This window comes from Erythranthe guttata, chromosome 8 (genome assembly GCF_056151865.1).
Source record: "Erythranthe guttata isolate IM_541 chromosome 8, IM_541, whole genome shotgun sequence".
Lineage (NCBI taxonomy): Eukaryota > Viridiplantae > Streptophyta > Magnoliopsida > Lamiales > Phrymaceae > Erythranthe > Erythranthe guttata.
This window is the reverse complement of record NC_142540.1, coordinates 5429635-5443528: the sequence shown is the minus strand read 5'-3', so window position 1 is coordinate 5443528 and position 13894 is coordinate 5429635. Positions and strand designations below refer to the sequence as shown.

Below are 13894 nucleotides of genomic sequence, written 5' to 3'. Positions count from 1 at the left end.
TTTACAGTTTACAGTTTGCACTTCATTCTTTATCATTTTTCGTGTACAATTTGCCTTCACTGTTTGTATTTGCAGTTTGTAATTAGTGGTTGTTAATGTTGCCAACTATTACATTTGTTGTTTTGTATCGTTGCAGTTTTCTATTTTATGTTGCAAATTTATTATGTTGTTCAAATTTTTTATTTTGTTGTTTGTTCAAGTATAACTAATAAGAAAATGCAAACAAAAAATGCAATATTATCGAGAACATACAAAATAACAATTAAAATCCAACACATATGATCTCAAAAAAATTAATAATTGAAAGATTGCTGTAAAAATACTTATGTAAAAAATATTAAATATTTTTATAAAGCAATAAATAATTAATTTTCAAATTTTGTTGCCTTGAGAGAGAGGGTGAAATACGTGTAAGGGATGAGAGAGAGAGAGATGCGTGTAGTTGTGATGAGATGGGAGATATGTTTGACCGTGTAGAAAGGAGAGAGAATGAGAGATTTGTGGGATTTGTTCCCTTAATTTCTAAAATAACTATTTACATATAAATATTAATTGGGGGCATCTATGTCTATACACTAATAATTTAATTTAATTTAATTAATTAAGGACCTACACCTATATTCATCTAATAGATTGGATCTCCACCTATATAAGTCTAGAATAAGGGGTGTCTAGCCAATTTCCCCTAATATTATATGCTTACTTACCTGATTGAAATGTTGATGCAGTTTCTCCTTAGTCAAATTTATACACAATTGCTAAAAGCTGCAAGAAGTACGATAAATAAGGAAAATAAGCATCAAAAGCATCGATCACCAGAGAAAAATAATCAAATTCTTATTAAACTTAGTGGAATAAAATTTTCTCATTGTATAATGTTCATCAATTTCATCCATTGTAATAAAACTTCATCAATATTGTACTTTGACCCCGGAATTGAACAAATATATCACATTAATCCCCATTTTCATAATTTTTTTAAAATTTGTTTCTAATTTTTTTCCGGTAAGATTCCGACGTTGACCGCACGGTTCTCTGGCGTTTTTTTTCTTTCTTGAAATTTTCTTTTTTCTAAATTTTTTTATCCGCCGGTCTCCGTCGTTGACTTTTTGTTTTTACTTATTTTCTCTCTAAGTTACGGTGTTAAAAAAAATTATTGTTTGAGTTAGTAATATTGAATACCAAAACAATAATATTACTAATATTATTATCCCAAATAGTAATATTACTGTCCCGAACACTAATATTACTGTCATGAACAGTAATATTATGAATATTACTTTCCCGAACAACAATATTACTAATAAACTGTCTCAAACAGTAATATTATTGCATGAGACAGTAATATTACGGTCGAAGACAGTGCAATTGCAGGCCAAGACGATAAAATTAATTAATACAGTAAAATTACTGTCTCAGACAGTAACATTACTGTGTCAAACTGTTAACTTACTGTCTCCAACAGTTACGGTAAAATAGCAAGACAAGACAGTAAATTAATTAAAATATTTTTTTAAGAAAATACAAGTTTTCGAAAAGAAAAAAAAAAAAGGTTAACGCCGGAGATCGGCGGTTGACCTACTAGAAAAAAAATTCAGAAAAAAAAAATTGGAAAAAAAAAAGAAAAAAATCAACGCTAGCTCCGACGGTGGCGGTAATAATTGGGTGAAAATAAAAATAAGAATCAAATTTGATTAATTGGTGAAATTGGACTAAATTAGAATGTAAATCATGAAATTTGGGTTTTAAAAATTTGAGGATAATTTTTGTATATATAAAAGGGTTTTCTTTTGAATGAGTTGGATTTGTTTGAATGATATAAAAGTCGGATCTCCCCTTTTTTTTTTTAATTAAGTGACATTTTTTAAAATAAAATGCCCCATGCCTATTTGCCATTTTGTAAATGTACCTTCAAATAATATATTTATGATAAAAAACATCAATTTTAAATGTACCTATTCTGCATACAGAGAAAACTGTGATACATAGGCCTTATGAGAAAACATAGCAACTCTCCAATATAAACATATCTAGCAAAATCACCTAATAATATTAATAAAAACCTGAGAAGCGAAAAAAAGAAACTCAAGAAACATATTTCGAAAACTGAAAATAAAATCATACGATCATTGACGACGACGATGTTCTTCGTCGCTGAATGGTGACACTAAGCTTTCAAAATAGATAGCGGAATCGATCTTACAGTCGCTAACCTTAGACTGAGTCTTTCGCAACTTATCTTTTCCGTTATAAACGACTACATCCGATCCTAAAGCAACCGCCAAGTCACCATTCTTCAACCACCATAACGGCATTGCCTTAGGAACCCGACGACCACTGAGTACCGAATCCTCGAGTTTCCAAATCTTAGTCCAAGATTGAGGTTCACCATACTTCATCATAACCCAAATATTTATTTTAAATGTACCATTTATTCCTCGTGCTTCTGTCGAAGAAATCAAACTAAGATATCCACTCAAATCCGTCAACTTCAGTTCGGTACCGATAATTGGCAAGTTTTCGACCCCGCCAACAAATTTATATCTCTCCTCTACTAAATCAAAAGAAACAATATCCCGATTTTCGTAATTATTAGCATCTTCCTTGTACACTAGCCAATGCAACCTTCCGTTGACAAACTTGCCGTAAGAAGCATAAAATTCCAGAAAACACTTTTCCGGAAATCGAATATTCTTCCAAGAACCAGTCCTGGAACTATATATATGTGTTTGGTAGTGGTAGGGACTAAAATCTTTGGAGATGTTGACAACCTTGTAGTCGTCGGTAGACTCATCGTACCCGATTCCGTGCAAGAAGCAACTCGGCCACGTACCTTGGGAAAGCAAATACGGAGGTGGAAGTTTCTTAGCTTGTCTAGTTGCAGGATTCCATATAAGCAAATTACCAACCAAATGTAGCATGGAGAAGAGTACTAGCCCATTACATGAACCATATAAATTATGCCGCATCCGGCAACCGAATCTACTGTTGCGGCGGCTAAAGACCGAAGATCAAACGACGACGTTTCGGTGGTGCTTGTTTCAGATGGAAGATTACATTGGCCGAGGTGAAATATAGACCCGACGGAATCTGAACCGCAATAGCGGTGCCAATGATAAAAGCTGTAGAGGGTACGACGGCTGAAATCTGAATCATTCGTACGCATACTCGTCGATGATTTCTTCTTCAGATGCTCTTTCGCGAAACGTCTGGTCGAGATCAAAGAACGCCACCGTTTTGAAACGCACTTGAATCTCAACAAGGATTTGATTGGCAATTTGTACAGTACTTCCTCGATTATTTCTTCCGGAAGGTTCTCGATTTCTTCCTCCATTCCCTGGTTTATTAATCGATCGGAGGTGTTGACTAATGAATGAGAATATTTAGTATGCATCAGAAATTAACGTTGATTTATTTGAATGCAAATTTCTATGGATTTGCTCAGAATATTATGTGCAATGTAACTAGTTGAAGAGGTAACCCTAATAAAGGATATATAAACCAACTCAAAAGTTGTTCTTTTTTAGAACAAACTTAAATCTTATATTTAAGGAACACCTTTTAGGGTTTATGCTCTCCTAGCGCAGCGGAAATTCAAAAGGGTTTTTTTTTTTTTTTTTTGCATAAGTGTCCAACAAAACATGTTTATTATTCTAAGTTTATGGGTTATATCTCTTTCACCAATAAGCACATTCCTTTAATATTTATTATAAATAAATGAAACATTCATGTATATGTATGACAATATTACCCACAACCTTTTATATTCAATTCTTAATTTTAACCCCACTTTAATCAATTTTGTGTACAAAAATCCAATTTTGACCACAAAAATTCAATTTTGACTTTTTTTTTTCAAAAACTTTTTTTTTCAAATTTATTCTTTTTGCCGCCGGATTCCGTTGATGACTTTTTAATTTTTTTTTCCGGACGTTTTCGCCGGTTTCCAGTGTTGACCAGCGGTCAACGCCGTTCTCCGACGTTGACTTTTTTTTTCTTTTTTACTTCAGCCGCTAAACGTTGACCGTAATTGTGTTGTCACTAACAGTAAATTAACGTAATTATACTGTCAATGACAGTTAATTAACGTAATTGTAGTACCGTTGACAATACAATTATGTAATTGTTCTGCCGTTGACAGTAAATTAACGTAATATTATTATTTTTTATTTTTTGTTATTTTTTTTTTTATTTTGTTGGATTTGTTGAAAAGTCAACGTAATTATATTACTGTCGTTGACAGTAAAATAACTGTAAACACAATAATATTACTGTCAGCAACATCAATATTATTACTTTTTTGGGTTTTTTGTTTTGTTTGAGTTATTCACGAAGTAACGTAATAATATTACTGTCTATTATTGTAATATTACTATAAACACAATAATATTACTGTGTTTGACGGTAATATTATTGTTGTTATAGTAATATTGTTGTCAACCACATCAATATTATTATTTTGTTTGGATTTTTTTGTTTGTTTGAGTTATTCACGGAGTAACGTAATAATGTTACTGTCTATTATTATAATATTACTGTGGTTGATGGTAATATTAGTGTTATTATAGTAATATTACTGTCACTCACAGTAATATTAATTATTTTGACTTTTTATTATGTTTACATTTGTTGAACGGTCAACATAGTAATATTACTCTATTACACAATAATAATGAGTTTTGTTGTGTTAATATTACTGTGCTAGGTTAATATAGCAATATTGATGTGTTAAACTGTAGTTTAGTTAATTTTACTGTGTTTAACAGTAATATAGTTAATATTACTGTCAATCACAACAATATTGTTGTTTAAACGAAAAAAAAATTGTTACAGAAAGAAAAAAAAAATCAACGCCGGAAACCGTCGAAAAAAACAGGAAAAAAAAATCAAAAAGTCAACGCCGGAATCTGGCGGCAAAAACAAATTTTGGAAAAAAAATTGTTTGAAAAATAAAAATATTTTGGGTCAAAATTGAATAATTTGTGAAATTTGGAGTCAAAATAAGGTTAAATTAAAATATTAAAGTATGAGGGGCTATTTTAGTCTTTTACAAAAATCTAGACCATGTGTGGATTTATTTGTAAAAGAGTTTTTTGTCTGGATCTTTTTATGAATACGTATCCATTGATAGGCTTATTTGTAATTACCCCTTCAAAAAAATTATTTAACATGCATCTATAAACTTCTATCAAGCACATGTATTCTATGTTCGACAATTTAAGTCTAAATTATCAGCAGATTTTTGTCAAAAATTTGGAAGAAGAGAAGAAGAAAAATATTATTCTCCACAAGAGATAAAAGAGGCGTTTTTTATGTGGGTAAAAGATATGATCTCTTTTGCGTACGATAAGTCCTATATATTTAGTGTAACTTACGGGTAAACAGCATAAAACCTCTATGTGTTAAGGAAAATTTGCCTCAAGTTCCCCTGTGTTTTTTTTCTTGCGTAAAACTCACTTCTATTTTATTTTACTTTGCACGAAGTTCCCTTTTCCGTTAAAAGTTAACGCCGTTAATTATAGAAGGGGTTTTATGCAAGTTTTTTGTAACATAGTGGAATTTAGTGCATATTTTCTACAATACAAGGGGATTTTATGCAAAAAATAATTTATTTGTTTATATTTCATATTATTTTCTGAAATTAAGTTGAACACATTTATTCAATTACAATATCAAAAAAAAATTAATAGGTGTGGTGAATGTTTTTTTTAAAAAATCAATTTTTATATGATATATAATTTATTAATGTATGAATTTTATTTTTTAAATTATATAATTATTTTATTAGAATTATTATATATGTTTATAATATATTCTTGATTAATTATATGTGAAAAGAATATAAATAATTTGAGAATTCGATCCAACTTCTATCTCGAGTATTATTTTCTTAGTTTTCATATTTTAAATTAATAGATATATTCGACTTAATTTAAGAAAATAATTTGAATTTTAAATGAATAAATTAATTTGCATAAAATTCCCTTGTATTGTAGAAAATATGCACTAAATCCCCCTATGTTACAAAAAACTTGCATAAAATCCTCTCTATAGTTAACTATGTTAAGCAAAGTAAAATAAAACAAAAGGAGGTTTTACGCAAGAAAAAAAACACAGGGGGATTAGGTGCAAGTTTTCCTTAACACAAGGGGGTTTTATGTTGTTTACCCGTAACTTAGGAGATAATTATATTTAAAGTTTAGTCCTTATCCTATAAGACTTAAATAAAATTGTCATATATATATATATATATATATATATATATATATATATATATATATATATATATATATATATATATATATATATATATATATATATATATATATATATATATATATATATATATATAATTATTATTTCACTTAAGCACAATATCTCTCAAATAGTAACTCCAAAAAATGTAACAATGTATTTTCCAAGTTTTTATATATTTGTCTCTCAAGTTTCAGTTTTATACAACTCAAATTTAGTTTGAATTTTAACCACAAAAAATATTAGTTTGTACCGTTAAGCAAATTATTAGAAATGTCATCAGAATCTTACGCAATAATGTCGAACTTCAAATTATGCTACTCAGGACCTTCATTTTGTTTGGCTCTGATACCATGTTGAATGACTATTTCAATCAAAAGCTTAAGCTTTTTACTGAAATGTATCATTTAATATTAACATTTTCAGTATTATAAACGACTACATCCGATCCTAAAGCAACCGCCAAGTCACCGTTCTTCAACCACCATAACGGCATTGCATTAGGAACCCGACGACCACTGAGTACCGAATCCTCGAGTTTCCAAATCTTAGTCCAAGATTGAGGTTCACCATACTTCATCATAACCCAAATATTTATTTTAAATGTACCATTTATTCCTCGTGCTTCTGTCGAAGAAATCAAACTAAGATAGCCACTCAAATCTGTCAAATTTGGTGGAGCACCAATATCTAACAAGTTTTCCAGCCCACCCACAATTTCATATCTTTCCTCTGCCAAATCAAAAGAAATAATGTCTGGATTTTCATTATTTTCGTCTTCCTTGAACGCCATCCAATGCAACCTTCATTGACAAACTTGCTATAAGAATCAAGAAAAAAACATAAATGCTTGTCCGAAGATTCAATTTTCTTCCAAGACACGGGGGCGGAACCGAGGGCTTTTAGTTTGGGTGGGGGGGGGGGGGGGGAGGCAAAATATGGGGTGAATAAGAAGAAGCAAAAAAAATATTTTTTATGGTATAAATTTTAAATCTTGGTGGAGCCAATGTATATAAATAGTTGATAATTTTTTTTTCTGCGGGACGATCCCATGGGTTGTTTCTTGGGAGGCTAGAATATGGGGTGAATTAAGAGAATGTTTTTTTCTTTTTTCTGTTTATAGACTAAAGTGTATAAAATTGAGAATTTGGGGCCGAAAGTCCATTAAGGGGGCACTAGACATGGCCACGGGCCGGGTCTGACCCGGCCCCGCCCTGCCCGTTAACCATGGACCTGGACACGACAAAGCACGAGTCGGTTTCGGGTCCAGAAATTTTGGACCCGAGACCCGACGGGTCTACTCGGCGAGGGGGCCCAAGGGCCCAACCCGAGGTCGGGTCCACCCGAATTTTGAGTGTAATAACACAAAAAAAGGAGGGATTGGGGTTTGAACCTGGGTGGCCCAAGCAGTTTAGTAAAGTACTAATAAACTCAAGCAAGGTTAATGTTTACTAAACTAATTCTAATATATATATATATATAAATAAATGTAAAATGATTATAATAATTGTATAATTAATGTTTAATAAATTATTAATTGTCATGTACATTATTATAAATATTAAAAATCTTTACTAATAACAAATGCATATATATTTAATTATGAAAAATATAAAAAATTACGATTCAATTTAAAAAAAAAGATTGAATTTTGATTTTTTTTTACTTTTAAATTTTCAAAATTTTCACATATAAATACGTACAACATATAAATATCCCTAATCCAATCTTCACAATTTTCATTTTATTTAGTTTATATCTCAAGGTATTAATCGTTTATTTTTTCTAAAATTTTTTAGTGTTTAAATTCAATTTTTTTTTGTTAATATTGAATTTAAAGTTAATCTTAAGTTTTTTCAAGTTTCAATTTAAGTTTTTTTTTCTTATAATTATTTGGAAAAAGAAAAAAAAAAAAAAAAAAAAAAAGGAAAACTGGTTGGACCCGGGTGGACTTGCCCCGGGCCCGGACCCGCCTCCCCACGGGGCGGTTTCGGGTCCCCTAAAAGTCGGACCCGAACCCGACCCGCCCCGTGGTATTTACACTCTATATCAAATTAGTCCCTTAGTTTTCTATTGCCTTCAATGCCATCATCCACGTTCCATTTCAGCGCCAATTATAAGCCAGGTATTCTTAGATGGTGTTTGCAAAATCTTATTTAAAAACAGAAGTTAGTGATTGTGAGTTGAATCAGTTTGAAATGTTTATTTCTAAAAGTTGAGGGGTGTTTACAAATATTTTAGAAAATGAACTTAAATAAAAAAAAACAGGTTCAGGGATGCTTTTAAAAAAAAACTTAAATCATATAATTTTAAGAGAAGTAAAAGCAAAAATTGATTTTGCAAACACCTAAAACCAAATTATAAACAAAGAAAAGGTCATAATTACTTTCAAAAAACTTTTGCAAACACCACTTTAGTTACCAATATTAACCTCCTATTTAGGTGCCAATTATAAGGAAAAAGTTAGATTACAACCACCACCCTGAGGTAAATGTCTGTATATGAAAAAGTCCCTTGTTTCTAAAAATTACATCGAGCCCTTTGCGGTTTATAAAAATTTCTTACATTCATATTAATGTTAGAAATCTACAGATAACATAGGGTGCACAATTACGGTCGTCGTCGGACGCCCACTTAATTAGACGTAAAAAAAAACTGACAGAGAAAACGAAAATTCGAATCTTAATAAATAATAATGTGTCGAATATTATCACAGCGCCGAACAATTTGTGCTCAAAGTTGTCTCATTGTGCACACATAAAACTTAACAATTCTGATATAGTAACAATCACTCTACAAATTACACAAAATATAATTACTATAATATCCCTCCTCCATTTTCTGTAGCCAGGGAAAAAAAAAAAATAAAGAACAATAACTAATATCCTAAAAGATGCTATCCTGTGATCTGTGAATTTATAAACAAATTTAAAAAAAAAAAAGAACAAAGAAAAAAAAAAAAAAAAAAAAAAAAGCTATCTAGGACCAGAGACTTGCTGTGATGACATATAGGAGTAAGAATCACAAGAGCTTGTAGTGTTAGTCATAGGTTGTCTGTACATCATCATAAACTCATTCTGCTCACTGTTCTCCTGCTCCAATCTCGACTCCTCTGTAAATCTCCGCCCGTAGAACCTCAAGAAATTCAACGACTCCACCCTCGGCTCGCCTAGCGGCACCGCCCCTTCCATCATCCCCACCACGCTAGTCATCGAAGGCCTCAAATTCGGCTCTTCCTGCACGCAACAAAGTGCGACCCGGACGAGTTTCTCCACTTCATCGCTCTCGACCCGACCCATCAATCTCGGATCCACTAGCTCCAGATACCTCCTCTCCTCGTGCATTTCCAACGCAAACAACGGGTAATAGACGAGCCCCGACTCTCCCGTGGAAGGCGAAGAAAGGGGGCCGTTGCCCCCGTTGCTATCGCTCCCTGAAGTATTATTATTATTACTATTGCGTGATTGAGGTGATGAGTTTTTCTTCCCTCTTATGATCTCGAGCAATACCATTCCATAGCTGTATACATCCGTCTTGTCCGAAATAGACGAGCTCGTTAGCCACTCGGGCGCTAGGTAACCCCTAGTACCTCTCATGGTCGTAAAAAGGCCCGACTGCTCGGGGGTTAGGAGCTTCGAGAGCCCGAAATCGGAGATTTTCACCTGCGACTTATCGTGGAGGAGAATATTCTCCGGCTTGACGTCGCAGTGGATGACTTTGTGCTCGCACCCGGTGTGCAAGTACGCGAGCCCCTTGGCGGCGCCGAGCGCGATCTCGTACCGCTCGCCCCACTCCAGGACGGGGTCGCCGTGGAACAGAGTCCGGTCCAGCGACCCCCGTCTCATGTACTCGTAGACCAAAAGCTTCTGCCCTCTGTGAGCGCAGAAGCCTCTGAGCCTGACGAGATTGACGTGGTGGATCTTCCCAATCACGGCAATCTCGGTGAGGAACTCCCTCTTACCGTGGGCCCCCAAGCACGTGATCTTCTTCACCGCCACGTCAGTACCATCCTTGAGGGTCCCTTTGAAAACCGTCCCGAATCCGCCCGACCCGATTTGGGTCCCGAAAGATCCGGTGGCTTCCACTAGTTCTTGGTAATCGAACCTCACCGGCAAACCGGGAATCAATACGAAATAATCGATGTCTCCGTCGGTGGAGGACGAGGAATTGCCTCGGCCCAACTTCGAATTCGCGTATTTTTGCAGCCTTTTCTTCCTCCTTCGGAACAATATGAAAGTTGCGACGAGGATGATTATTACGACCCCCGACGAAGGCAATAAAACGGAGGCGAATATAGGGAAATCGGAGCTCTTGTTGTTGTCCAAATAACCGTTTGGAATATTATTCTCGACCGCTATTGCTTTGACGTATCCCAAGCGATCGTTCAAGCTCGATTTGATTAGAACGGAACCGAAATAGTTCATAATCATGTGACACGAACCAAAGCTGTGGCTGTGGAAAACACCGAGACAAGAGCAATTCTTCGAACAGAGATTCTGACACGTCGAGAGCGTCGCATCGTGGATAATTGGGTCGGTGAAATCGTTGGAGAAGTAATCCAAATCGTTCCTCAAATTCAAATACTTGACCGCTTCTGATGATGATGATGATGAAGAATCGTTACAGCGAGCCGGTAGCGAGAGGGAATCGTCGGTCGGCGAGCAATCTCCGCCGGCGTTCGTTTTGGGATCGGAGCGAAACGCCGGCGCACACTGACAATAGCCGCCGTTGGTACAAACGCCGAGGCGCCGGCAGATGTACGGAATTTCACAGCGATCGGGCGGTCCGGTGAACTCGGGCTTGTTTGACCTATCGTTCGGATTGAAACTCATTACGATCAGGGCACCATCGCGATCCAGTTTCACGATCTTGAAATTCGAGGAATTCGACGAATCGGGGAAGCTGATCTTGATCACGACCGCTTCGCCGATCAAATACAGCCCGGTGAAATTCATGACCATGTAGTCAACCTTGGAATTCGTGTCCCGAAAAGCCCTTTTGTCCATCGACAGCTTCCAGTAGTTCATCAGATTCCACTGCAGAACGGCGTCGTTTCCTCCGACGACCAGCCGGTAGCTGCCTTCCGACAGATCGTCGTCGTCTACCGACGAGACCAGCGATTTTCCGGCGGGTAATTTCTGCCCCGCGACGAGTACATCGGTCGGAGAATCAAAACTTCCCCAGACGGAGTTGTTCGCGATGTCAAGCAGGACTAAATTCCCCGATTCGAGAAGACGCATAGAAGAAACCGACGGCAGTTTTTCAGGCGTTGACCAAATTGAATGGCCGGTGTCGTTGTACAGGGTGAGGCCGGCCGCCGTGAACCGGAGTTGAGAAGATTGCGAGATGGGCCGGTTGCGATTGGCCGACCAGATGATCGCGTTGGAGGAAACGTGGGCAACGACGAAGTAGAAAGATCCGGATTCGGGCTTCGGGTTGGCTATTCGGGCCTGGAAGGAATTGTTCGGAGATGACAAGAACGCGCCGGAGTTGTCTATGAAGTGGAAGTAGGAAGCTGTGAATTCGGGGGTTATGGAGTGCTCGGAAATCGGACCGGAAAGTGCGGGGATGGGGAAGAGTGCTGCCCAGAAAAAGATGAAGACGGCGGCGGCGGCGGCCATGCGGCGGAGGCGGTGGAGGGAGGATTTTGGGGGTGAATTGAGGAGGAATGGGTTTTTTGTGGTGGTGGTGTTGGAATTTGGATGTTGTGAGAAGAGTTGATTTGGGGAATCATTATTGGTTGGGGTTTTTGATTGATTTTGATTGGGTGTTGTTAATTACTTTTTCTTGTTAAGCCAAAGGAAATTGGTGATGGTGACTTATGTCTTTTTTTTCTTGCGTTGACCAACTATTGTGTGTTGACTCTCTGTGTGTGTGTGTGAGAGAGAGTTTATTGTCCCTGGGTGGTTTTCAACGGTGGCTGCGTCTGTGGCGCGGCGTTTGGGATAAGATCCAGCCGTCACTACCGGCGGCTAAAACAAATGACTTGCTTCAATTAGTATTTTTATTTTTAGATTTTTTTTTAACCTAATTTATTTCTTTTTAGTATCTAATAATACATTTTAATATAAATATACTAGTATTATATATGTAATATGCGTAAGATGATAAATAAAAAGTATTAAAATAAAGTTGTGGTATTCCAATATACTAAATTGAATATTTCGGGAACCAAAAACCAAATACCGAAGTGAACCGATATTCGATAAAATACTTGTCATTTGTTTTTTTTTTTTCTTTTTTCTTTTTTTTTTTTGGTATGTATGACACGATTTTATTGGTTTATCCAGTCAAAATACATTAGTTAGCTTATACCATTTTTTTTATTATTCAGTTCAATCAAATTTCAAATGAATGCAAAAAGAAGTCCTAAAGATTTTTCATTTCCTTTTACTCCAATTTTCTGGTTTTTCAACAAAAAGTCTTTAAAAAAAATTCGGATGCAGAATTTAGTCCACCCAAATTAATGAAAAGAATGCTAAAAAAATCCTCTCTTTTTTTTTCCTTTTTCCTATTTTCTAATTTTGTCAAGAAAAATCCTAAAATATTTTTGGGAAGTGTTGCCCCCAAAGGCCCAAACCTCTAAAAATCTAAACTCATTCTGTAACAAATTCTTAAACACACTGCTTGGGGTTATTTGTAATTAGGAAAAAAAGTTATGAATTTGTCGCATTCTGTACCCTATATTAAACGATTCTAATATTACCAACAAAATAATCTATAATAATAATTTTTTTAGTATATAATCTCTAAAATGTTGAATTTTAGAAAGTACTTTTATTAGCTTGGGTTTGACAGCAATTGTTTATGAGGTGGAGGTTTGGGTATGACCGACTCACAATTAAATATCGTGGGTGTGTTGTGTGTGTTGAATGCATTATAAGATTAGGGTTTGCGCCTTCCCTGACATCAATTAATTTTAGGATAATCGGTAGCGCCTGAGGTCTTACAAGTGGTATCAGAGCCAAGATCACGGATTCGATTTCCAACTGGAGTAATTGCCAAGGGGAGGTTTAGTAGCGCCTGAGGTTCTACAACTTTGCTAAAAAGATGTAGGGGGTTAATTTGTAGTATTTTCTTTGACCAGTTTACGAAGTCATTTATAGCAATATTCTGAAACATTTAAAAATTTGGGTTATTTGAGATAGCCCCTTACTAGGGGGCAACTATTTCAAATCCCAACTTTTGCTTATTTGAATACTACCAAGTTGAAAATCACAATTGAGTACATATTTATAAGTTTTTTCTTACTTTAATACCAAAATAAAAAGAAAAGTACAAAAACACCATTTCATACAAAATATCAATTATATCAATTTTTCTTTGAAATTACCTATTTGAAAACCAAATTAAAAAAAAAAAGAAAAAAAAACATTTCATTCAACCGTCCAACCCTCCCTCGCCGCCGAACGCCGCCGCCGCTCCAACCCTCGCCGCCGCCTGACGCCGCCGCCGAACACCGTCGAACACCGCCGAACGCCGCCGCCGCTGAATCCATTGTTATCAAGCCGCTCCAACCCTCTTCGAATACAAGTAATATTTGTTTCAATTTTTTTTTCTTTAATATTTATTTAGGATTTGATTGTTTGATATGGGTAATTAGGATTTGGTTGTTTTCGGCAAGGTTCTAAATATCGGT

General features: G+C 35.4%; 3 protein-coding genes across 3 annotated transcripts; all 3 read right to left on the bottom strand.

Moving 5' to 3' along the window:
- Window positions 1-1998: 1998 nt before the first annotated feature.
- Window positions 1999-3470, bottom strand: LOC105976853 (F-box/kelch-repeat protein At3g23880). The gene is made up of 2 exons (XM_088821167.1): window positions 3006-3470; window positions 1999-2874 (listed from the first exon to the last, which is right to left on the bottom strand). The coding sequence occupies exons 1-2, from the start codon at window positions 3392-3394 to the stop codon at window positions 2127-2129; spliced, it is 1137 nt and encodes a 378-aa protein (XP_088677293.1). The 5' UTR covers window positions 3395-3470; the 3' UTR covers window positions 1999-2126.
- Window positions 3471-6658: 3188 nt separating this feature from the next.
- Window positions 6659-7048, bottom strand: LOC148768368 (uncharacterized). The gene has a single exon (XM_088821166.1). It carries the CDS (start codon window positions 7046-7048, stop codon window positions 6659-6661), a length of 390 nt encoding a protein of 129 aa, XP_088677292.1.
- Window positions 7049-9019: 1971 nt separating this feature from the next.
- LOC105976907 (G-type lectin S-receptor-like serine/threonine-protein kinase At5g35370) lies at window positions 9020-12042 on the bottom strand. Its single transcript, XM_013002180.2, has one exon. It carries the CDS (start codon window positions 11874-11876, stop codon window positions 9231-9233), a length of 2646 nt encoding a protein of 881 aa, XP_012857634.2. The 5' UTR covers window positions 11877-12042; the 3' UTR covers window positions 9020-9230.
- Between the last annotated feature and the right edge of the window lie 1852 nt (window positions 12043-13894).

Excerpts from the sequence above, each read along its gene's own strand:
- LOC105976853 (XM_088821167.1), bottom strand. The coding sequence starts at position 3,394 with ATGCATACTAAATATTCTCATTCATTAGTCAACACCTCCGATCGATTA. Across the intron at positions 2,875-3,005 it reads ACGTCGTCGTTTGATCTTCG|ACAAGCTAAGAAACTTCCAC; the intron begins GTCTTTAGCCGC and ends TCCTGCAACTAG.
- LOC105976907 (XM_013002180.2), bottom strand. The coding sequence starts at position 11,876 with ATGGCCGCCGCCGCCGCCGTCTTCATCTTTTTCTGGGCAGCACTCTTC.
- LOC148768368 (XM_088821166.1), bottom strand. The coding sequence starts at position 7,048 with ATGGCGTTCAAGGAAGACGAAAATAATGAAAATCCAGACATTATTTCT.